This window comes from Mobula birostris, chromosome 7 (assembly GCF_030028105.1).
Source record: "Mobula birostris isolate sMobBir1 chromosome 7, sMobBir1.hap1, whole genome shotgun sequence".
Classification (NCBI taxonomy): Eukaryota; Metazoa; Chordata; class Chondrichthyes; order Myliobatiformes; family Myliobatidae; genus Mobula; species Mobula birostris.
Window position 1 is genome coordinate 91,598,955 of NC_092376.1, and position 23,450 is coordinate 91,622,404.

At 41.9% G+C, this 23,450-nt stretch overlaps 1 protein-coding gene across 2 annotated transcripts; it reads left to right on the forward strand.

The window, feature by feature from the left end:
- The first annotated feature begins 18 nt into the window (after positions 1-18).
- Positions 19-22,921, forward strand: abhd13 (abhydrolase domain containing 13). 2 transcript variants are annotated; one of them, XR_011886727.1, is made up of 3 exons: positions 19-59; positions 20,027-22,335; positions 22,660-22,921. XR_011886727.1 is itself a non-coding variant. In XM_072264373.1 (2 exons), exon 2 carries the CDS (start codon positions 20,067-20,069, stop codon positions 21,078-21,080), a length of 1,014 nt encoding a protein of 337 aa, XP_072120474.1. In that variant the 5' UTR covers positions 19-59; positions 20,027-20,066; the 3' UTR covers positions 21,081-22,921. The 2 variants fall into 2 exon arrangements, 1 of the variants encoding a protein (XP_072120474.1); XM_072264373.1 differs by having other exon boundaries at positions 20,027-22,921.
- Positions 22,922-23,450: the final 529 nt, after the last annotated feature.

Sequence of the window (23,450 nt, forward strand, 5' to 3'; positions counted from 1 at the left end):
GGCAGAGACGTTGGTGTCGTCACGTCCGGTATTTTATTTCGCCCGGAAAGATGGAGACGGTGAGTGTTTGAGGCCTCTGGGCACTGACGTCTGTTGGTCGCTTTGTGTGTGAGGACAACGTACATGTTGGCGATTTACTGCTGCTTCTTCCCCCCTCCCCCTTCATCCAGGGGGCCCGGGACTGCGGCAGGATGAGGTTGGAGACGGCCGAGGCCGTGCGGTCGGTACGGCTCCTCTCCGCTTCGCTTCCTACCGCGGTCGCAGACGTTCAGGTCCCCGGTAGGAAATAGGTATCTGCGGATGCTTGTACAAACGTTTGTATGTGCCCATTATAAACGCTTCCATGCGTTTTAAAATAAAGGGAAAAGTCTGCAAAATTGTGGATGATTGTGTTAGATTTTAGATTTAAGGCTGCATGTTTACTATCTTTTGCTGCGATTGAAAAATGGCATGTTCTGTGAAGTTATTTGTCAGATTTTAGTATTTAATATAAACTATTTAACAAGATACCTATCTGACAACAGTTGTGAGGTAAGAGTGTAAATACGTAGACTACTTTGTCTGGTAAATCAGAGTTTGGAGTTAAAAATAACAGTTGAAAGAACTCAATATGTTAAGCAGCATTTGTGGAAAGGAAAATTCGATGTCTATAGTGAAATCCTGCATAAGGGCTGCGAGTACAGAGTGGAGTTAAATGGTGTGAAGAGGTAAAGTAGGCACTGGCAGGCGTTAGGTGAGCTGGAGAGGACGGGTAAATGGTGAGGGACATCTGCTGGTGGGTGACAGATAGTGACAGAAGAAGAGAAGGGGTAAAAGGGTCAGATGGAGTTGGGTGGGGAATCGGAAATGCAGCATAGAGGCAGGTTAAAAGGTGATAAGTTTGGAATACTGGGCTGATGGAACAAGTTGTGAGAGAGGATATGTGACTCAGCATTCGTGTGTGAGTAATAGGCAGATGGAAGGAAGGAGAGCCTGTGTGCATCATGAGAGAGAATGGAATATAAGGGGTGTGAGCTACCTGAGACTGCAAATTCAATGTTTATACCATTTGGCTGTTATTCTGGTTTCTGTTTGGCCTCACCTTACAGTGGAGAATGCTGAGCACGGGCAGGTTGGTGTGGAGTTGCAATGGCATGAGCCAGGAGGTCAGCATGGGCAATGAGAACAGAGTAATGGTGTAACCCATTCACTTACTCCACAATGGTCTCCCTCATTCTGAATAAATAAATGAATGTGGCCTCTTCTCTATACAGAGCACTGAATGCAGTAGGTGAGGTTGGGTGAGGTGCATTTAAACCTTTGCCTGACGTTTTAGGTCTCTGGGTAGTTTGGGATATTGTTTATAAAGACAGGAAAATCAATTTGTCTTCTCATTGAGTCTTGTATATTCTTCAAGATCTAAGATGCCGATTGTGCGATAATTATGCTATAAAAACAAATCCAAGTTTGTTTGTAGTGGTAATTGTACAATGTTACAATAAAATGAATAGTTATACTCGATGAAAATGAAACTACTGAATGTACAGGAAACCTTAAGCAAAAAAAAAATCAAAAATACTGGAATCACTTAAATGATCTTTAATATGTAAAAAGATAAACAAGGTTAACATCCTGTTTTGAAGGCCCTTCAACAGAAAAGTTCCAGTTAGTTGCCTTTCATTGCACAATCTGACTTGCTTATTGATACAAGCAGGATAGGACAAGAGAAACCTTGTCCAATCCAACCTTCATCTGCGTGTCTGAATTTAAATCTGGTCACTTGTTTTCTCACTTTACCAGTTCAGTTCCTTTCCACTAATACTAATTAATTAATGTGCTGACTGTCTCCAATGCATTTCATGCTTAAAAACGAATAAGTTCAAGAAATGAGTTACAAGGATCCTGTGGGAGGCACGTGCAGAAATCCTCAGTGACGGGTGAGGTACCGGAGGTTTGGAATAGCGAATGTTGTTCCACTGTTTAAGAAAGGCTGTAAACATAAACCAGGAAATTATAGGCTGGTGTGGCTGCCATCAGTGGAAAAGTTATTGGAAGGTATTCTAAGAGACCAGGTATGAGTATTGGGACAGAGAGGGACTGAGTAGAAATAGGCGGCATGGCTTTGTGTGTGGTAGGTTGTGTCCAACCAATCTTAGAGTTTTTTTGAGGAAATTACCAGGAAAGTTGATGAAGGCAAGGCAGTGGATAGTGTTGACCTGGACTTCAGCACGGCACTTAACAAGGTCCCACATGCGAGTTTGGTCAAGAAGGCTCAGTTGCTCAGCATTCAAGATGAGGAAATAGATTGGAAAAGACATTGGCTTTGTGGGAGAACGTGGTAGCAGATGGTTGCCTCTCTGACTGGAGGCCTGTGATTAGTAGAGTGCGCGGGGGTCAGTCCTGGGTCCGTTGTTGTTTATCATCCAGATCATTGATATAGATGACAATGTGGATCAGCAAATTTGCAGATTACACCAAAATTGGGGATGCAGTGGACAGCGAGGAAGACAATCAGAGTTTGCAACGGAATCTGGACCAGCCTAAAAAATGGCAGATGGAATTTAACGCAGTCAAGTGTGACGCGTTGCACTTTGAGAGGAGCAACCAAGCTAGATCTTGTGCAGTGAACGGTAGGGCACTGAGTGGGGTAGAACAAAAGGATCTGGGAGTAGATGTCCATAACTCATTGGAAGTAGTGTCATAGGTAAGACCATAAGACATAGGAGCAGAATTAGGCTATTCAGCCCGTAAAGTCTGCTCCGCCATCCCTTCATGGCTGATCCCAGATCCCACTCAACCCCATCACAACTGCCTTCTTGCCATATCCTTTGATGTCCTGACCAATCAACTTCCACCTTAAATATACCCGCAGACTTGGCCTCCAACAGAGTCTGTGACAGAGCGTTCCACAGATTCACTACTCTCTGGCTACAAAAATTCCTTCTTACCTCTGTCTAAAAGGTCACCCCTCAATTTTGAGGCTGTGCCTTCTAGTTCTGGGTACCCCGACAAGAGGAAACATCCTCTCCACATCCACCCTATCTAGTCCTTTCAACATTCAGTAGGTTTCAATGAGATCCCCCCCCCATTCTTCTAAATTCCAATGAGTACACTGACAAACACTCCTCATATATTAACCCCATCATTCCCGGAATCATCCTTGTGAACCTCCTCTGGACTTTCTCCAACACCAACACATCCTTTCTGAGATACCGGGCCCATAACTGTTGACGTTACTTCAAGTGCGGCCTGACTAGTGTCTTTAAAGGTTCAACATTATCTCCTAGCATTTATATTCTATTCCCCTTGAAATAAATGCCAACATTGAATTTTCCTTCTTTACCACAGGCTTAACCTTCTGGGAGTCTTGCACAAGGTCTCCTAAATTCCTTTGCACCCCTGATATTTGAACCTTCTCCCTATTTAGATAATAGCACTATTGTTCCTTTTACCAAAATGTATCATATTATTTCCCAACACTGTATTCCATCTGCCACTTTAAGTCCTGCTGCAATCACATTGCTTCCTCAGCACTACCTACCCCTCCACCTGTCTTTGTATCATCTGCAAGCTTTGCCACAATACCATCAGTTCCATTATCCAAATCATTGACAAACATACTGTCCTGTGAGGAACACCACTAGTCACTGGCAGCCAACCACTCGCTGCCTCCTGCCTGTTAGCCATTCCTCTATCCATGCCACTACCTTTCCTGTAATGCTGCAGGATTTTATGTTGTGAAACAGCCTCGTGTGGCACCTTATCAATTGCCATCTGAAAATCCAAGTAAATCCAAGGAATGTGGACTTCAAATTACAACTGGAAATAGAAAAGGCTTGTCAGAAGGGCAGTGTTATGATAATTGTGCGGGATTTTAACATGCGAGTAGATTGGAAAAATCAGGTCAGCACTGGATCTCAAGAGAGAGAATTTGTAGAATGTCTGCGAGATGGCTTTTTAGAACAGCTTGTTGTTGAGCCCACTAGGGGATTGGCTGTACTGGATTGGGTATTGTGTAATGAACCGGAGGTGATTGGAGAGATTGAGGTGAAGGAACCCTTAGGAGGCAGTGATCATAACATGATTGAGTTCACTGTGAAATTAGAAAAAGAGAAGCCGAAATCTGATGTATTGGTGTTTCAGTGGAGTAAAGGAAACTACAGTGGCATGAGAGAGGAACTGGCCAAAGTTGACTGGAAAGAGACACTGGCGGGAAAGACAGCAGAGCAGCAGTGGCTGGAGTTTATAGGAGAAGTGAGGAAGGTGCAAGACAGGTATATTCCAAAAAAGAAGAAATTTTCGAGTGGAAAAAGAATGCAACCATGGTTGACAAGAGAAGTCAAAGCCAAAGTTAAAGCAAAGGAGAGGACATACAAGGAAGCAAAAATTAGTGGGAAGACAAAGGATTGGGAAGTCTTTAAAACCTTACAAAAGGAAACCAAGAAGGTCATTAAGAGAGAAAAAATTAACTATGAAAGGAAACTAGCAAATAATAATGAAGAAGATACTAAAAGCTTTTTCGAGTATATAAAGAGTAAAAGACAGGTGAGAGTAGGTATAGGACCGATAGAAAATGATATGGAGAAATTGTAATGGGAGATGAGGAGATGGCAGAGGAACTGAACAAGTATTTTGCGTCAGTCTTCACTGAGGAAGACAGCAGTATACCGGACACTCAAGGGTGGCAGGGAAGAGAAGTGTGCACAGTCACAATTACGACAGAGAAAGTACTCAGGAAGCTGAATAGGCTAAAGGTCGATAAATCTCCTGGACCAGATGGAATGCACCCTCGTGTTCTGAAGGAAGTAACTGTGGAGATTGCGGAGTCATTAGCGATGATCTTTCAAAAGTCGATAGATTCTGGCATGGTTCTGGAGGACTGGAAGATTGCAAATACCACTCCACTATTTAAGAAGGGGGCAAGGAAGCAAAAAGGAAATTATAGACCTGTTAGCTTGACGTCGGTGGTTGGGAAGTTGTTGGAGTCGATTGTCAAGGATGAGGTCACAGAGTACCTGGAGGCATATGACAAGATAGGCAGAACTCAGCATGGATTCCTTAAAGGAAAATCCTGCCTGACAATCCTATTACAATTTTTTGAGGAAATTACCAGTAGGCTAGACAAGGGAGATGCAGTGGATGTTGTATATTTGGATTTTCAGAAGGCCTTTGACAAGGTGCCACACATGAGGCTGCTTAGCAAGATAAGAGCCCATGGAATTACAGGAAAGTTACATATGTGGATACAGCGTTGGCTGATTGGCAGGAAACAGAGAGTGGGAATAAAGGGATCCTATTCTGGTTGGCTGCCGGTTACCAGTGGTGTTCCACAGGGATCAATGTTGGGGCCGCTTCTTTTTACATTGTACATCAACGATTTGGATTATGGAGTAGATGGCTTTGTGGCTAAGTTTGCTGACAATACGAAAGTAGGTGGAGGGGCCGGTAGTGCTGAGGAAACGGAGAGTCTGCAGAGAGACTTGGATAGATTGGAAGAATGGGCAGAGAAGTGGCAAATGAAGTACAATGTTGGAAAGTGTATGGTTATGCACTTTGGCAGAAATAATAAACGGGCAGACTATTATTTCAATGGGGAAAGAATTCAAAGTTCTGAGATGCAACGGGACTTGGGAGTCCTCTATCCCTTGGTGTGATAATTTGTACATTTGACCACTGTAAATCACTATGGTGTATTAATACTGAAATGTTACATAATTTCAGTATTAACATTGTTACATTAATTATACATAAATTGCAGTTAGTCGTCTGAGCTGAGCTTCAGTGTTCAGTCTAGGCTGTGTAATTTGTTTATCAAAATTATGGAGACCTCACTAGTGAGTCAGTAGATCACCTGTAGAACCGTAGAACCCTTGTCTGTCTTTTGATTAGATGATAACTGATCCTCTTCCGCTTGTTTCTTTCCTCCTCCTTTCTTGACATTTCTCTGTTTTCAATAAGTAGGTCCATTCCAATATTTTTCCTGAATATCCATGAGCTTTTTGAGCTGGCACATTGTATAGAGTTATTAGATGTCTGTTTGAAGCCTGGGTGTATTGTATGTTACATTGAGATTGGAAAATATCTTTCATAACTGGAGGTTATGTAATAATGGTCAAATGATAATGCTTTGTATTGGTTTGCAATGTGAATCTCAAGTTATGGAGATAGGGTGGCAGGGATTGCTTCAAATATGACCTTTTGGTTTTTAGAGTGATACTTCAAAAATTAATCAAATTTATTGCCTTTCTTTAGAGAAATGCTCCAATTCCACAGTAACATAGCACTCACAGCAAACAGTACAGTCATATGCCATTAACAGCAGTTGTGCTAGCATATCATAAACACAAAAAATTCTGCAGATGCTGGAAATCCAAAGCAATACACACAAATGCTGGAGGAACTCAGCAGGTTAGGTCAAGTTATGGAAATAAATAAGCAGTTGACATTTCGTGCCAAGATTCTTCTTCAAGTCTGGAAAGGGCGGGGGAAGACAGAGTAAGAAGGTGGGGGACAGGTGAAAGAGGACTAACTCGAAGGTAATGGGTGAAGCCAGGTGGGTTGGAAAGGTAAAGGGCTGGATATGAGAGGAGAATGGACCATGGGAGAAAGGGAAGGAGGAAGGGCACCAGGGAGAGGTGATAAGAGGTGAGAGGCCAGTGGTGGAATGGAAGGGGGAAGGAGGACCTTTTTTACTGTAAGAAGTCGATGTTCATGCCATCGTTGGAGGCAACCCAGATGGAATATGAGGTGTTGATCCTCATTGTGGCACAAGAGGAGGCCATGGACCAAAACATCGGAATAGAATGGGAATCAGAATTAAGTTGGTTGGCCAGCATGATATTCCGCTTTTTGTGGATGAATTGCAGGTGCTCGACAAAGCAGTCTCCCAATTTACAATGGGGAGCTTGCAACTCCTCTAGAGTTGTCATAGGTCTCTTGATGGCCTCCCTCACTGGTCCCCTTCTTGCACGGTCACTCAGTTTTTGAGGACAGCCTGCTCTAGGCAGATTTACAGCTGTGTCATATTCTTTACATTCTTGATGATTGGCTTAACTGTATGCCAAGGGATATTCTGTGATTTGGAAATTTTCTTGTATCCATCTCCTGACTTGTGCTTTTCAATAACCTTTTCGGGGAGTTGCTTGGAGTGTTCTTTTGTCTTCATGGTGTAGTTTTTGCCAGGATACTGACTCACCAAACACAGATGTGTTTTTGCTACAATCGAATTATTTTGTGTTTTATATTTGTAAATAATTTAGTTCACTTTGTGAAGATCTCTTTCCAATTTGACATGAAAGTCTTTTTTTGTTGATCAATGAGTTGAATTGAATTGACTTTATTACTTACATCCTTCATATACATGAGTAAAAATCTCTATGTTACATCTCCGTCCAAATATGCAATGTGCAATTTATAGTAATTTATAATAGTATGTACAAAAGGACAGTCAACATAGCATAGAATACAGTTGTATCAGCATGAATTAATCAGCCTGGTGAAAGAAGCTGTCCCGGATTCTGTTGGTTCTGACTTTTATGCTGCGGTACCTTTTCCCCAATGGCAGCAGCTGGAACAGTGTGGTTGGGGTGACTCAAGTCCCCAATGATCCTTCAGGCCCTTTTTACACACTTGTCTTTGTAAATTTCCTGAATAATGGGCTGTCCGCATCATTCTCTGCAGAGTCCTGCGATTGAGGGAAGTGCAGTTCCCATACCAGGCAGTGATGCAGTCAGTCAGGATGCTCTCAATTGTGCCCCTCTACAAAGCCCTTAGGATTTGGGGGCCCATACCAAACTTCAACAGTCTGAGGTGAAAGTGGCGCTGTTGTGCTTTTTTTCACCACAGAGTCGGTATGTACAAACCATGTGAGATCCTCGGTGATGTGTATGCTGAGGAACATAAAGCTGTTCACCTTCTCAATCCCAGATCCATTGATGTCAATAGGGGTTAGCCTGTCTCCATTCCTCCTGTAGCTCATCCACAACCAGCTTCTGTGTTTTTATGCTATTGAGGGAGAGGTTGTTTTCTTGACACCACCATGTGAGGGTGATAACGTCTTCTCTGTAGGCTGCCTCGTTATTATTAGAGAGTAGACCTATCAATGTAGTATCATCAGCAAATTTGATTAGCAGATTGGAGCTGTGGGTGACGACACGGCCATGGGTATACAGAGAGTAAAGAATGGGGCTTAGGGCACAGCCCTGAGGGGGACCTGTGTTGAGGGGCAGAGGTGAGGGACCCTCTCTTACCACCTGGCACCGATCTGACAGGAAGTACAGGATCCAGCTTCACAAGGCAGGGTGAAGACTGAGGTCTCTGAGCTTTTTGTCAAGCCTGGAGGGAATTATGGTGTTCAATGCTGAACTGTAATCCAAGAACAGCATTCTCACATAAGCATCCTTCTTCTCCAGATGTATAAAGACGGCGTGTAGAGCTGTGGCTATTGCGTCTTCTGTTGATCGGTTGTGTCAGTAGGCAAATTGTAGGGGTCCAGTGTGGGTGGCAGCATGCTGCAGATGTAGTCCTTGACCAGCCTGTCAAAGCATTTGCTTATTATTGAGGTAAGTGCGACAGGTTCAGACATGTTACTTTGGTCTTTTTAGGTACAGGTACAGTGGTGGACGTTTTGAAGTAGGAGGGCATACTGGGAAAGGGAGAGATTTTAAAATGACTGTAAACACCTGCAAGTTGTGTTGCGTACATCCTGACTACCTGCCCTGGGATGCCGTCTCATGCCAAAAAAAGGCCAAATTAAATCTACTGTGATTCACTTCCAAGGGGAGTGAGTACTTTTTATAGGCACTGTAAAGACTTCGCCTCCATAGCTGCTCGTGGCAAAGAATTCCATAGACTCACCACTGTTTGCTTAAAGAAATTCCTCCTCATCTCCATTCTAAAAGGATGCTTCTCTGTACTGAGGCTGTGTTCTCTGGTCTTGGACCTGATGCAGACCATGTTGCTGTATGTTACAGAGAGGCATCATAGTCGGTGCGTGAAGGTGGTGTGCAGTCTAAAAGCGAGTGATTATTTTATTAATGAAGGTAAAATTAGGTGCCCTAATTATTGTTCCCCCTGTGAAGGAAAATATATCATACTTGTTTGATCTAATAAAAACATTGCTAATTTTAGCGGTATCATCAAGTGTAAATCAATGGTGAAGTCTTGAGCCCCGTGGAACCCTGCACACAGCTCTCTAGCCCTAAAGAAGCTCCTATCATAGAAATTATAATTTCAAACAGCATGCAAACACAATTTGGCCCAGCTTGGCATCAGCCATCAAACTTCCATTTTTTTGCCATATTGCGACCTATTGCCAACTTCATAATTCAACCACTCCGGCAATTTAACCTAACACTACAGACATTTTTGATTTGGGATATCTTGCATGAACAGCTCTCTTCAGGTCATGCCAAAACATCTCAATTGGGTTAAGGTCTGGAATGTTACTTGGCCATTCCAAGACACACATTTTCTTGATTTACTCTTTTGTTTAATTCATTGTTTTGTTGCATCATCCAAATTCTATTAAACTTCAGGTGACGGACCTCTACCCTGACATTCTCCTGTAAAATGTCTTGATACAATCAATACAATTTTGAATTCATTGTTCCCTTAATGATTGCAAGCTGTCCAGGCCCTGGGACAGCCAAGCAGCTCCAAACCCTGATGCTTCTTCCACCATGCTTCACAGTTGGGATGAGGTTTCGCTGTAGGAGTGCAGTGCCCCTTTTCCTTCAAACATAAGTAGTGTGCATCTCTCTACCAAAAAGTTCAACTTTGTTTCATCTGTCCACAGAGCATTGTCCCAGAAGCATTGTAGAACATCCAGGTGGTCTTTTGCAAACTTGAGATGTGCAGCAATTTTTTTTTTTTGGAGAGCAGTAGCTTCCTCTGTGGTGTACTTCCATGAACACTTTTCTTGTTCAGTGTTTTTCTTAAAGTGGGAACATGAACAGAGACTTTAGCAAGTTCTAGAGATTTCTGCAGTCTTTTTTGCTGTTAACCTTGGGTTCTTTTTCACCTCCTTCAGCATTGTGTTCTTGGTGTGATCTTTACAGGACGCCCACTTTAGGGAGAGTAGCAACAGAACTGAATTCCCTCCATTTGTAGATACAGGTTTCCCCCGCTGTCCGAAGGTAGAGCATTCCTACGAAACGGTTTGTAAGCCGAAATGTCGTAAAGTGAAGAAGCAATTACTATTTATTTATATGGGAAAATTTTGTGAGCGTTCGCAGACCCAAAAATAACCTACCAAATCATGCCAAATAACACATAAAAGCTAAAATAACAGTAACATATAGTAAAAGCAGGAATGAAATGATAAATACACAGCCTATATAAAGTAGAAATACTTTTCCACGATCATTTCTGAACTGTTCTCCGTAGCGAAAATCTCACGCAAGCGCTGTTGGCAAGAGGGCCAAAACCCTTTAGCAGGACTGGAGAAAAAAGGATGAGGAGTCAGAGTTAAAAGATGGGGGGAGGGGATGGAGAATCACGAGGTGATAGGTGAAACCGGGATAGGGGAGGGGTGAAATGAAGAGCTGGGAAGTTGATTGACGAGAGATACAGGGCTGGAGAAGGGGGGATCTAATATGAGAGGACAGAAGGCCATGGAAGAAAGGAAAGGGGGGGAGGGGAAGCACCAGAGGGAGGCGACAGGCAGGGGGAGATGAGGTGAGAGAAGGAAAGGGGGATGGGGAGTGATGGGGGCGGGGGTCATTACCAGAACTTCAAGAAATCGATGTTCGTGCCATCAGGTAAGGTGTTGTTCTTCCAATCTGAGTATGGCGTCATCGTGACAGCAGAGGAGGCCATGGAATAACCATCAGAATTGGAATGGGAAGTGGATTTAAAATGGGTGGGTACTGGGAGATCCTGCTTTCTCTGGTGGATGGAGCATTGGTGCTCAGTGAAGCAATCTCCTAATCCACCATCAACACTGCCCTCAATTGCATCACTTCCATTTCATGCATGTCTGCTCTCGCCCCACCTCCTGCCACCCTACCAGTGATACGGTTCCTCTTGTCCTCACCTACCATCCCACCACCCTCTGTGTCTAGCACATAATTCTCCGTAAGATCCACCATCTCCAATGGGATCCCATCTTCAAAGTATATCTTTACTCCCCACCCCCACTTCTGTTTTCCACAGGGATCACTCCCTATGTGACTCTATTTGTCCCTCCCTGCTGATCTCCCTCCTGGCACTAATCCTCGCAAGCAGAACAAGTGCTGCACCTCTCTCCCTGTCATTTGGGGCCCCAAACAGCCCTTCCTGTGTCCGGTGCTCCCATTGTGGCCTCCTGTATGTTAATGAGACCCAACATAAATTCAGGGATCGCTCCTCTGAACACCTACACCCTGCCAGAAAAAGCGGAATCTCCCAGTGGCCACCCATTTTAATTCTACTTTCCATTCCGATATGTCTATCCATGGCCTTCTCTACTGTTGTGATGAGGCCATTCTCAGGTTGGAGCAACAACACCTTGTATTCCGTCTGGGTAGTCTTCAACCTGATGGCATAAACATCAATTTCTCAAACTTCTGCTGATGCACCCCTCCCCCCCCTTCACCATTCTCCGTCCTCTTTTTCCCTCTCTCTCCTTATCTGCTTGCCTGACCATCGCCTCCCTCTGATGCTCCTCCCCCACCCCCCTTTCTTTCTTCGATGCCCTTCTGTCCTCTCTTATTAGATTCCCCCTTCTCCAGCCCTGTATCTCTTTCACCAATCAACTTCCCAGCTCTTTACTTCATCCCTCCCCCTCCTGGTTTCACCTTTCACCTTGTGTTTCTGCCTCCTCTCAACACCCCCCCCCCCACACACACACCTTTTAACTCTACTGCTCCAGTCCTACTGAAGGGTCTCGGCCCTAAACATCGATTCTAGCAAAGTTACAATGTCACCTGCAGCTTTTAACTCTCAGAAAACTGATAGCCTATTTTCCGTTAATACTCACAAAGAAGAACTCTCACATACTCTGGAGGCCTTTCCTCCTTTATCCTGAACCTGTCTCATTTAAATATCAACTGGCCATCTTGTGAGAGATGTGCAACCCCTTTCCCAAATCATCAAATTTCAACCGGCCATATCCTTTCACCAGCAGCAATGTAAAAGGGACAACTGCTTACCTTAAATTCTGTGTCCAAACGGGTCGTCGGATCCCGTCAAGGTACCAGTCCCAATGGGCGAGGGGCAAAAATGCTGGGTCGGACACAAGGAGTAGCCAGAGGTAAACTACCTCGGGACGCCTGCCACTCAGTTGTGTTCGATTCAAGCTTCCTGTCACTTACTCAGCCCAGAGAGATGTTTCCTATGTTGGGATCCGAGTCACGACACCAAATGTAAATGTAACTTTGCTGGATCAAAAACGACAGCACAAAAAGATCGTTACTTATCTTTTCACCCATTTATTTCTTTGAGCTCAGCTGGCAAGTGAACTTGGACCTGACATCAGGGAAAGAACCTTTCCAGCGGTTCTGCAAGTTCACTGCCCGATGTCAGAATTGTCAGAAGTTATAAGGCCATCGATACAAAAGAACAATCAGTTTGATAACCATTCTGGTGAAGTCAATGGATTACTGATACAGAGAACAATCAGTTTGATAACTATTCCAGCCAAGTCAATGGACTATTGATACAAAAGTACAATCAATTTGTTAGACACTCCAGCCACCTTAATTAAAGGAAAGAATGTCCTACCTGGTTTGCTGGAGCCTTAATGACAAAGATAAGAACATCCGTCAAATTTGTGCTTTAATTAAGAAAGGAATGTTCTGTCCAATTTCCATCAGGTACTGCTTTCTGTCAAAATCAAAAGGTGTGAAAAGCCCAGAGACATCTTATGTGGATCTGGGTGAAATTTAACCCTTATCTTGCTCCAAAGAAAGCAGCTATGAGACATTATTCAAATACGCTGCAGTCACGGACATAGTCAGTACTGAATCCATTGTTTACAGGAATCTTGAGAATCCCCCATTCCTTTAAACTTTATCAGGCCTGATTATGAGGTTGGGGCAAGGATTGGCCGTGTCAGGTCCACAGTCATTGGTTTTAAAATTCTCTCCTAGTTACAAAGTTGGCATTCTGGTAGAGCTGTGGCAGGTCTGTTTTTACATGGAAGAACACAATTAGAACAGAGAAAAAGCAAAAGCCATATGACTATAAAGTAGTCATGGTGTTGAGAACCAGGATTAGCTTTAATATCAATAGACAATAGGTGGAGTAGCCCATTCAGCCCTTTGAGCCAGCACCGCCATTCATTGTGATCATGGCTGATCATCCACAATCAGTACCCTTTTCCTGCCTTCTCCCCATATCCCTTGAGTCCGCTATCTTTAAGAGCTCTATCTAACTCTTTCTTGAAAGAATCCGGAGAATTGGCCTCCACTGCCTTCTGAGGCGGACCATTCCACAGAACCACAACCCTCTCTCCATTCTAAATGGTCTTCCCCTTATTCTTAAACTGTGGCCTCTGGTTCTGGACTCCCCCAACATCGGGAACATGTTTCCTGCCTCTAGTGTGTCCAATCCCTTATATGTTTCAATCAGATCCCCTCTCATCCTTCTAAATTCCAGTGTATACAAGCCCATTCGCTCCAATCTTTCAACATATGACAGTCCCACTGTCCCGGGAATTAACCTCTTGAACCTACACTGCACTCCCTCAATAGCTAGAATGTCCTTCCTCAAATTTGGAGACCAAAACTGCACACAATACTCCAGGTGTGGTCTCACCAGGGCCCTGTACAACTGCAGAGGGACCTCTTTGCTCCTATACTCAACTCCCCTTGTTATGAAGACCAACGTGCCATTAGCTTTCACCGGCATATACAGTCAAATTTGCTAACTTTGCAGCAGCAGTACAATGCAATATGTGAAAAACATAGAAAAGAACTGAATTACATTAAGTATGTATATTAAATAATTAAAATAGGTAGTGTGAAAACAGAAATTTAAAAAAAGTAGTGAGCTAGTGTTCATCAGTTTCCATTTAGGAATCGGATGGCAGAGAGGAAGAGGCTGTCCCTGAGTCGTTGAGTGTGTGCCTTCAGGCTTCGGTACCTCCTTCCTGATGGTAACAATGAGAAGAAGGCATGTCCTGGGTTGTGGGGGTGCTTGATAATGGAAGCTGCTTTTCTGAGGCACTGCTCTTTGAGATGTCTTGGATAATTTGGAGGCTAGCACTCATAACGGAACTGACGGATTTTGTAACTCTCTGCAGCTCACTTCAATCCTGTGCAACAGGCCCCCATACTAGACAGTGCTACAGCCTGTTAGAATGCTCTCCACGGTACATCTGTAGAAGTTTTCCAGTGTTTTGGTCTCCTCAAACTCTTGATGAAATATAGCTACTGGCTTGCCTTCTTTATAGCTGCATCGATATGATGGGATGGCTGCCATTGGGAGTTGAACGTCCAAGGACATACGGTGTATCGGAGAGATAGGTTTGTAAGCAGAGGAGGTGGTGTGGCTGTGTGTATAAAAAATAATATTAAATCATTAGAAGGGGATGACATAGATCGGAAGGTGCAGAGTCTTGGGTTGAGTTGAGAAATGGCAGGGGTAAAAGGACCTCCAAACAGTAGCCGGGATGTGGATTACAAATTACAGCAGGAGATAGAAAGGCATGTCAGAAGGGCAATGTCATGATAATCGTTGGGAATTTTAACATGCAAGTGGATTGGGAAAACCAGGTCAGTCCTGGGCCTCAAGAGAGAGAATTTGTAGAATGTCTAAGGGATGGCTTTTTAGAACAACCTGTTGTTGAGCCCACTAGGGGATCGGCTGTGCTGGATTGGGTGTTGTGCAATGATCCGGAGGTGATAACAGAGTTTGAGGTTACAGAACCCTTAGGGAACAGTGATCACAATATGATCGAGTTCACTTTGAAATTTGAGAAGGAGAAACTATAAATTCCAATGTGTCAGTATTTCAGTGGAACAAAAGAAATTACAATGGCATGAGAGGGGAACCGGCCAAAGTTGACTGGAAAGGGGCACTAGCAGGAAGGGCAGCAGAGCAGCAATGGCTGGAGTTTCTGCAAAAAATGAGGGAAGTGCAAGACAGATATATTCCAAATAAGAAATTTTCAAAGGGAAGAAGGACACTACCGTGGCTGACAAGTGAAGTCAGAGCCAAAGTAAAAGCAAAAGAGAGGGCATACAAGGAAGCCAAAGCTAGTGGGAAGATAGAGGATTGGAGATGAATTATGAAAGGAAGCTGGTGACTAATATCAAAGAATATATTAAAAGTTTTTTTAAATATACAAAGGGTAAAAGAGAGTCGAGGGTAGATATAGGACCAATAGAAAATGATGCTGGAAATATTGTAATGAGAGATGCAGAGATGGCGGAAGAACTGAATGTGTATTTTGTGTCAGTCTTCACAGTGGAAGACATCTGCAGTATACCGGGCATTCAAGAGTGTCGGGGAAGTGAAGTATGTGCAGTGAAAATTACAACTGAGAAGGTGCTCAGGAAGCTTAATGGTCTGAGGGTGGATAAATCTGGATCTGATGGAATGCACCCTTGGGTTCCAAAGGAAGGCGCTGGAAAGATTGCGGAGGCATTAACAATGACCTTTCAAGAATCAATAGCTTTTGGCATTGTACCAGATGACTGGAAAATTGCAGATGTTACTCTGCTATTTAAGAAAGATGGGAGGCAGCAGAAAGGAAACTATAGACCTGTTAGCCTGGCGTCAGTGGTTGGGAAGTTATTGGAATCGATTGTTAGGGATGAGATTACAGAGTACCTGGAGACGCATGACAAGATACGCCAAGGTTTCCTGAAAGGAAAATCCTGCCTGTCTAACCTATTGCAATTTTTCTAGGGAATTACAAGCAGCGTAGACAAGGGAGATGCTGTAGATGTGGTGTACTTGGATTTTCAGAAGGTCTTTGACAAGGTGCAGCACATGAGGCTGCTCAGCAAGATAAGAGCCCATGGAATTACGGAGAAGTTACTAGCGTAGGTGAAGCACTAGCTGGTTGGCGGAAACAGAGATTGGTAATAAAGGGATCCTCTTCTGGCTGGCTGCTAGTTACCAGTGGAGTTCCACAGGGGTCGATGCTGGGACCGCTGCTTTTTACAATGTATGTCAATGATTTGGATTATGGGATTAATGTATTTGTGGCTAAATTTGCTGATGATGCAAAGATAGGTGGAGGAGCAGGTAATGTTGAGGAAACAGAAAGCCCTGCGGAGAGACTTAGATAATTTAGCGGAATGGGCAAAGAAGTAGCATATGAGATGCAATGTTGGAAAGTGTATGGTTATGCACTTTGGTGGAAGAAATAAATGGGCAGACTATTATTTAGATTGGGAGAGAATTCAAAATGCCAAAATGCAAAGGGGCTTGGGAGTCCTTGTGCAGGGTAGCCTCAAGGTTAACCTCCAGGTTGAGTCCGTGGTGAAGAAAGCAAATGCAATGTTGACATTCATCTCTAGAGGTATAGAATGTAAGAGCAGGGATGTGATTTTGAGGCTGTATAAGGCACTCATGAGACCGCACAGTATTGTGTGCAGTTTTAAGCTCCTTATTTTAGAAAGGATATACTGAGGGTTCAGAGAAGATTCAAGCAAATGATTCCAGGAATGAAAGGGTTATCGTATGAGGAACGTCTGGCAGCTCTTGGGCTGTATTCCCTGGAGTTCGGGAGAATGAGGGGGGATCTCAGAAACATTCCGAATGTTAAAAGGCCTGAACAAATTAGATATGGGAGATGTATTCCATGGTAGGGGAGTCTAGGACAAGAGAGCACGACTTCAGGATTGAAGGATGTCCATTTAGTACAAAAATGTGGAGAAATTACTTTAGTCAGAGGGTGATAAATCTGTGGAATTCGTTGCCATGAGTGGCTGTGGAGGCCTATCCATTGGGTGTGTTTAAGGCAGGGATAGATAGGTTCTTGATTAGCCAGGGCATCAAAGGGTATGGGGAGAAGGCAGGGGAGTGGGGTTGACTGGAAGAAATGCATCAGCCCATGATTGAATGGCGGAGCAGACTCGATGGTCTGAATGGCCTACTTCTGCTCCTATATCTTTTGGTCTTATGTTAGATCCTCAGATATTGAAACCCAGGGACTTGAAATTGTTCATACTCTTCACTTATGACCCTTCTCATTGGATTTGTTCGTGTTCTCTCATCTTACCCTTTCTGAAGTCCACAATCAGTTCTTTGGTTGTACTGACATTGAGTGCAAGGTAGTTGCTAAACTGTAGCGATTGAGGTTTAGCTGATTGTTTCAAGAACCAAATGGTTGAAGGGGAGTAGCTGTTCTAGTGGTGTGGGACTTGAGGCTCTGTACCTTCTGTCGGATGGTAGCTGCGAATAGATGGCCTCCTGTAGATAGTAACAGTGAGTTGGAACATGCCCATGATATATTGGGCAGAGTCCACACCTTTATATTGCTGTACCAGATCATGCTGCAATCAGTCCAGATCTATTGAACTTAACATCTTCAAACATTTATGAGAGAGTTTACTGACAAGCTGAACCTCCTTAACCTCCAAAGAAAGTTAGGACAGCAGCATGCTTTCCTTATGATTGTATCTGTGAGTTTGGCTCATGATATATTTAATGCCCAGGAATTTAAATTTGCTGACTCCCTCACTGCTGATTCCCCCAATGTAGGCTGGTGCACGTTCAATCTCCTTACATTTCCTGAAGTTAATATTCAGTTCTTCTGTTTTACCGACATTAAACGAGCAATTGTTATTGTGGCATCACTCAGTCAGGTGTCCTATGTCACTGGTAAGCTGACTCATCGCTGCTGTAATTTGTCCAACCCCAGAAGTGTTGTTGCAGATTTGAAGATGACGTTGTAGCTGTGCTTAGTACACAGTCACATGCATAGAGAGTAAAAGAGTAAAGCAGAGGGCTAAGCATGCAACCGTGAGGTGTGTTTGTGTTACTGATCAGCGAGGAGGAGATAGTAACCACTCTTCATTGATTGAGGTCTGTCAACGAGGAAGTCAAGTATCCAGTTGTAAAGGAAAGTACGAGGCCCAATACCTTCAATAAGTTTAACTGGTTTTAAGCATGTTAATCCTTTTTTTTAAGTTAATGTCTTGGCTTTCTTAACATCTGCTTGAGGAAGAGGTTTATCAATGTCCAGTTTGACCTCCAGAACAATATTATTAAGTGGCACATACTCTCCAGTAATCTGCCTGCTGATACCTACTGGGTTTCACAAGACCACTTGACTCACCAGTCCTTTGGCCAAATATGAACCAAAAAGGTTAATTCCAGAGAGGATGAGAATGACTGCCTAACGTCAAACAACATTGGATGCCAGAACCCCTGGTAAACTGATGCAAATAACTTATAATTCATAAAGTTATTATTGTTGAAGATCATTCATCCATCCCAGGAGTTCGTTGAAACAGTGCAAGAGCCATGTCCTTAGCCATGACTGAATATTCAACAGGACCAGCCGTCAGAATATGCCTCTACAAGAAAGTCAGACATTGGGTGTTGAAAAGCAGAAGTAGCTGTAGATGCTGGAAATTAAAATTAATGTTGAAATTTTCAGGAACATCAAGCAAAATGTCAGAAGAACATAATCCATGATTCAGGGTGATGACCTTTCATCAAAACTGAGAAAAGTCTTTAAAAACGAATTATATTTCAAGTTGCAGAGAAGGAGCAATGGGGTTTCTGCATGAGAATGAATGACTCAAGTAGTGTTCATGTCATTAGGAGAAGGTGATATATATAGGCTTTTAATCACAGTTGATCTCTCTAGGGGAAACATTTCCCTGGGCTGTTTGTGATGGCAATATTTGCTGGTCTTGTGATTCAAAAAAAACTCGATAATTTTATCCATTCTTGTAGAACATAGAACAATTCAAGGAATACAGGATACCTTTGGCTAAGCATTCTCATGTTGGTAACAATTTTGGAATTGCATGTATGGGAAAAAAAAACAACTTCAGGAGAAATGTGTTCCTTGTGCATCCATCTGACATGGTTTATGAATACAATGTCATTAGTGAATTTCAAGCTATGTTCTAGTTTATCAGAGTCAGAGCCCTCAGTTGAAATTATTGTAAACCATGGAGCAGCAAGCATTTTCGAAGGTAATTATTGTATCATTGTCAGATGTTGGTGTTGTAGCTTGCTACCTGTGCTATATTCATGATTTTTTTTTAAATGCACGAAATGTAGAAATGGTGAAGAATATTTTGACACCACTATATTCTTCTAAGCCATTAGTAATTTTTTAAAAAAACTTTGACCTTTTTCCAAGCAAATGCAACATAATATTATTTTGTTGTAGGATACAAACAAATTTATAGCGAAAAATATCAAATGGAGCAAAAGCTTACAAGTACTGTAAAACTCCAATTTGACTGCAGTGGATTCTGGTTAATTGGGACCAGTACATTTTGCATTTTGTCCCAATTAAACAGCTGGCTCAATTAGTCGAATTTTCATGGAAATAGTTAAGGTATTTAAAAAAAAAGACAAAGTGAGTAACAAACTATGCATTTAAATGAAATAGAGAACAAGTTAGCACCTGCTCCACCCCCTGCCCCTGGCACTCCTTCTCTGCCAGTTTTCCCACACCCTTCCTGAGATGCTCCCCCCCCCCCGCCCCGCCATTCCAAACATCCTTTGCTGCTGCCAGATTTACAAACTCGCCATGTTGACAAATATACTGTGGTGCAAAAAGCCTCTTAGGCTCCCTAGCATATATACATATATATGTACCTAAGAGATTTGCACAGTACAAACCTGATGGTGTGGGACTTGGAGGCTTCTGTTCCTCCTGCCAGATGGGAGCTAAGAAAAGATGGCGTGGCCCAGGTGGTATGGATCTTGAATAATTTTGCCACCTTGATGCAGCACCACCTGTAGATATTACCAATTGTGCAGAAGGATGTGCGGCTTCTTAAATTCCTCTGCTGTACCATTGCTATATTGACATAGCAGACCACGATACACCTAGTCATTTATAGCTGATAGATATCATTTTAATCTTTTACAAAATAATTATGCGGCAAATACTGAAGGATTAATCTGTGTATTTTTTTTATAGAACAGATGTAGCTGAGAAACTGGTGCCTTTGAAAGAGACTATGATGGAGAAAACATGGAAGTCATGGAACTATGTCAGGAAATGGCTGATTGTCTTGATATCATGGTCCTGGAGTCTGTGCCGGATTTCTCTACTAGCTCTGATTTTAACCTTCCACTTGTATGGAGGCATCTTTTTGCTTTTTTTGATCCTTGCATCAGTAGCAGGTATATTGTACAAATTCCAAGATGTACTCCTCTACTTCCCAGAGCAACCACCTTCGTCACGTTTGTATGTTCCTGTACCTACTGGAATCCCACATGAAAATCTTTTTGTTAAAACCAAAGATGGAATCCGACTTAATTTGATTCTGTTGAGATACACTGGAGATAATGCTTCATATTCACCAACCATAATCTATTTTCATGGCAATGCTGGTAATATTGGTCACAGGATACAAAATGCGCTGTTGATGATGGTCAATCTAAAAGTTAATGTACTACTTGTAGATTATAGAGGTTACGGAAGGAGTGAGGGGGAACCGAGTGAAAAAGGCCTTTACTTGGATTCAGAAGCTGTGTTGGATTATGTTATGACCAGACCTGATCTTGATAAAACCAAAATAATCTTATTTGGTCGCTCTTTGGGTGGTGCAGTTGCTATTCACTTGGCCTCAGAGAATCCACATAGGATTTTTGCAATAATTATTGAGAACACCTTCCTCAGTATCCCACATATGGCCAGCACTTTGTTCTCCTTCTTTCCCATGAGGTATCTTCCACTTTGGTGCTACAAGAACAAATTTTTGTCCTACAACAAGATTGCCCAGTGCAGGATGCCATCCCTTTTGATTTCTGGATTGTCAGACCAGCTAATTCCACCAGTCATGATGAAACAACTCTGTGAGCTGTCTGCATCACGGACTAAGAGACTAGTCATTTTTCCGGATGGAACTCATAATGATACCTGGCAGTGCCAGGGCTATTTTGCTGCTCTTGAACAATTCATCAAAGAGTTATTAAAAAATAATTCACATGAAGAAGTAAAAACCACATCTAATGTAACAATAATATAATTTTTTCTGTATATAGTGTAAATTTTACATGTGTATGTACAGAAAAGATGAAGGTTAACTTGGAAGTCATTATTGGATATTTTACCACTAGTGGTAGAATATTTTTACCTGTTTCAGTGCATGAGAGAAGTATACTGATGTTTCATACAGAGTTTGTTGATCTGATCAGCTACGTTGTTCAATATTGTAATAATAAGGTTTCCTTTAGTGAGCACCGTATGAACTAAGCATCATTTTATTTATTCCCCTTTTGCGTTAAAATGATTTAATTTTGTCAGCAATTTTGTACCTTTTGCAATTGACAGAATTGTCTATGCACCAAATGCATAGTTATCTTTTTTCAGAAGTGACAAGTGCTCCATGTGCAATTAAGTTGAGACTAGTTTATCCTAATCTTAATTGTTCATAAATAAAAATGTGTGATTGGATTATTATGAATTTGAGATTTTATTTCCTTAACTCTTTTGTTGCCCTTGAGCATGAATGTTTCAGCTCCATCACCTGTGTTGTAACTAAATGTATTCAATAGATGACAGTAGAAAAAGTAAACTTCTTTTGAAATTTTGATGTGGATTCTTGTGGAACCAATCCACCCATTCAATTTAAAAAGCATGAGAAGTGAAATGTAGTTTGTTGCAATTCTATAATTTTAGCATTGATCCAGTTTCTTGTACAACTGTTGAGTCTTATTGACTCTTGTAGCTCTTAATTGTATTTTATTTGTATTGTTTTTAAGCAATATTTTTGTTCCAACCCTTTTCTGTATTTCTCTACCTCCAGAAATTTGTTGTTTCGAGTTTTCTTTGTAAGTCCTAATGTGGCGAAAATGCGTTTCATTACATACAATCAAAGTATTAAACATTAAACACAAAATGATTTTATACTTAAACAGAGCTGGAATAAAACATTCAACCCAGCTTAATGTATTAAATTCAGAAACACAGAAGCTGAAATCTGCTATTCCATGTAAGATTCCTTAGTGACATAGTGAAGTGTTCTAATTACATCACATTTAGGAATTCCTAAAAAAAAACCCTGCCTTCTAATGTGAAGAGCCAGTTGCTATAAAAATATTAAGAATTTGTCTTAGTTGATGTTCTTCATATTATCAAGGAAGTAATTTGAATCTTTGGTGTTCTAACCTTGAAAATTACTTCAGTTCAAAGGATTAAGCCAAAGAGTTACACAGCAGTAACAAAAGTTTACAGTGAGTTTATGTGCTTTTGGAGCTGACTTGAAATTACTGCTCTTCTTGGTATGTATGAATTAAAAAAAAATCTTTCTTTGGTCTGACAATATTCACCGTTAACCTTTAATTGGTCTAAGATTGATATTGTAGTTATTGTATAGAAGTGATGAAAGACAACTTTGCTTATATGTAAAGAATAGTTTAATTGAAAATGAGTTTGCACCATGTATGCTAATACATGTAGTTTTTCACTATGCATTCTACCAGGAGTATTGCTAAATTTAAATGTAACTTCTTTTATGAAATACAAAATGCAAATTGTTTTTGAAAAGTTTGGAATTTTCTGTAATTCTGCACAATAATATTTTGTCTAATTTTTTTTTGCCTCAGCTGACTCTTGTATCTGTTCCAGAAGGTCTTTACATTCTTGTTTACAACCTTATCCAGAAGATTTGATTGAAGCTCCAACGTGCTTAGCGTGCTGTTGGCCATGCCAATCACAGGAATGGTACATGAAATGAAAACTGATTCTTTCTGAAGTTTAGCAAACCATGGTTTACATATCTAACTCTTGGAGCAGCAAGACTGCAAGTGTTCAGCTTTTCTGATTTCCTGTATAATAAAATAAAGTTTATTTAAATTTTCATCCTAATTATGTTTGTCTTTTTTCTGCAGTGGATTTATGGTAGCTTAGCAATAATAGCTGCGGTTCTCTAAGATGAAAATATTCTGTAAGGCATAGGAGCAACATTCTGCCATTGAATCTACACCACCATTTGATCCTGGCTAATTTATTGTTCTCTCTTAAGCCTTTTCTCTCTTACTAATCAAGAACCTATCAACCTTTGCTTTAATTTTACCCAATGAGTGGTCTCCACGGCAATAGCTGGCAATGAATTCCACAGAGTTATTTTCTGTTTGTTTCCAAAAGTTTCCTCGTCCTCTAGCTTCCTGCTCATTTTTGCAGTATTGTATATCATTGCTTTTGCTTTTATGCTTTCTTTGACTTCCTTTGTCAGCCACTGTTGCCTCATCCTCCCTTTAGAATGCTGGAGCGAAATAATGTTCTGTCTTCTGAATTACTCCCAGAAACCCCTGCCATTGCTGCTCTACCAACATCCTTGCTAAGATCCCTTTCTGTCTATCTTTGGCCAGCTGCTCTCTTATGCTTCTGTAGTCAC

Excerpts from the sequence above, each read along its gene's own strand:
- abhd13 (XM_072264373.1), top strand. The coding sequence starts at position 20,067 with ATGATGGAGAAAACATGGAAGTCATGGAACTATGTCAGGAAATGGCTG.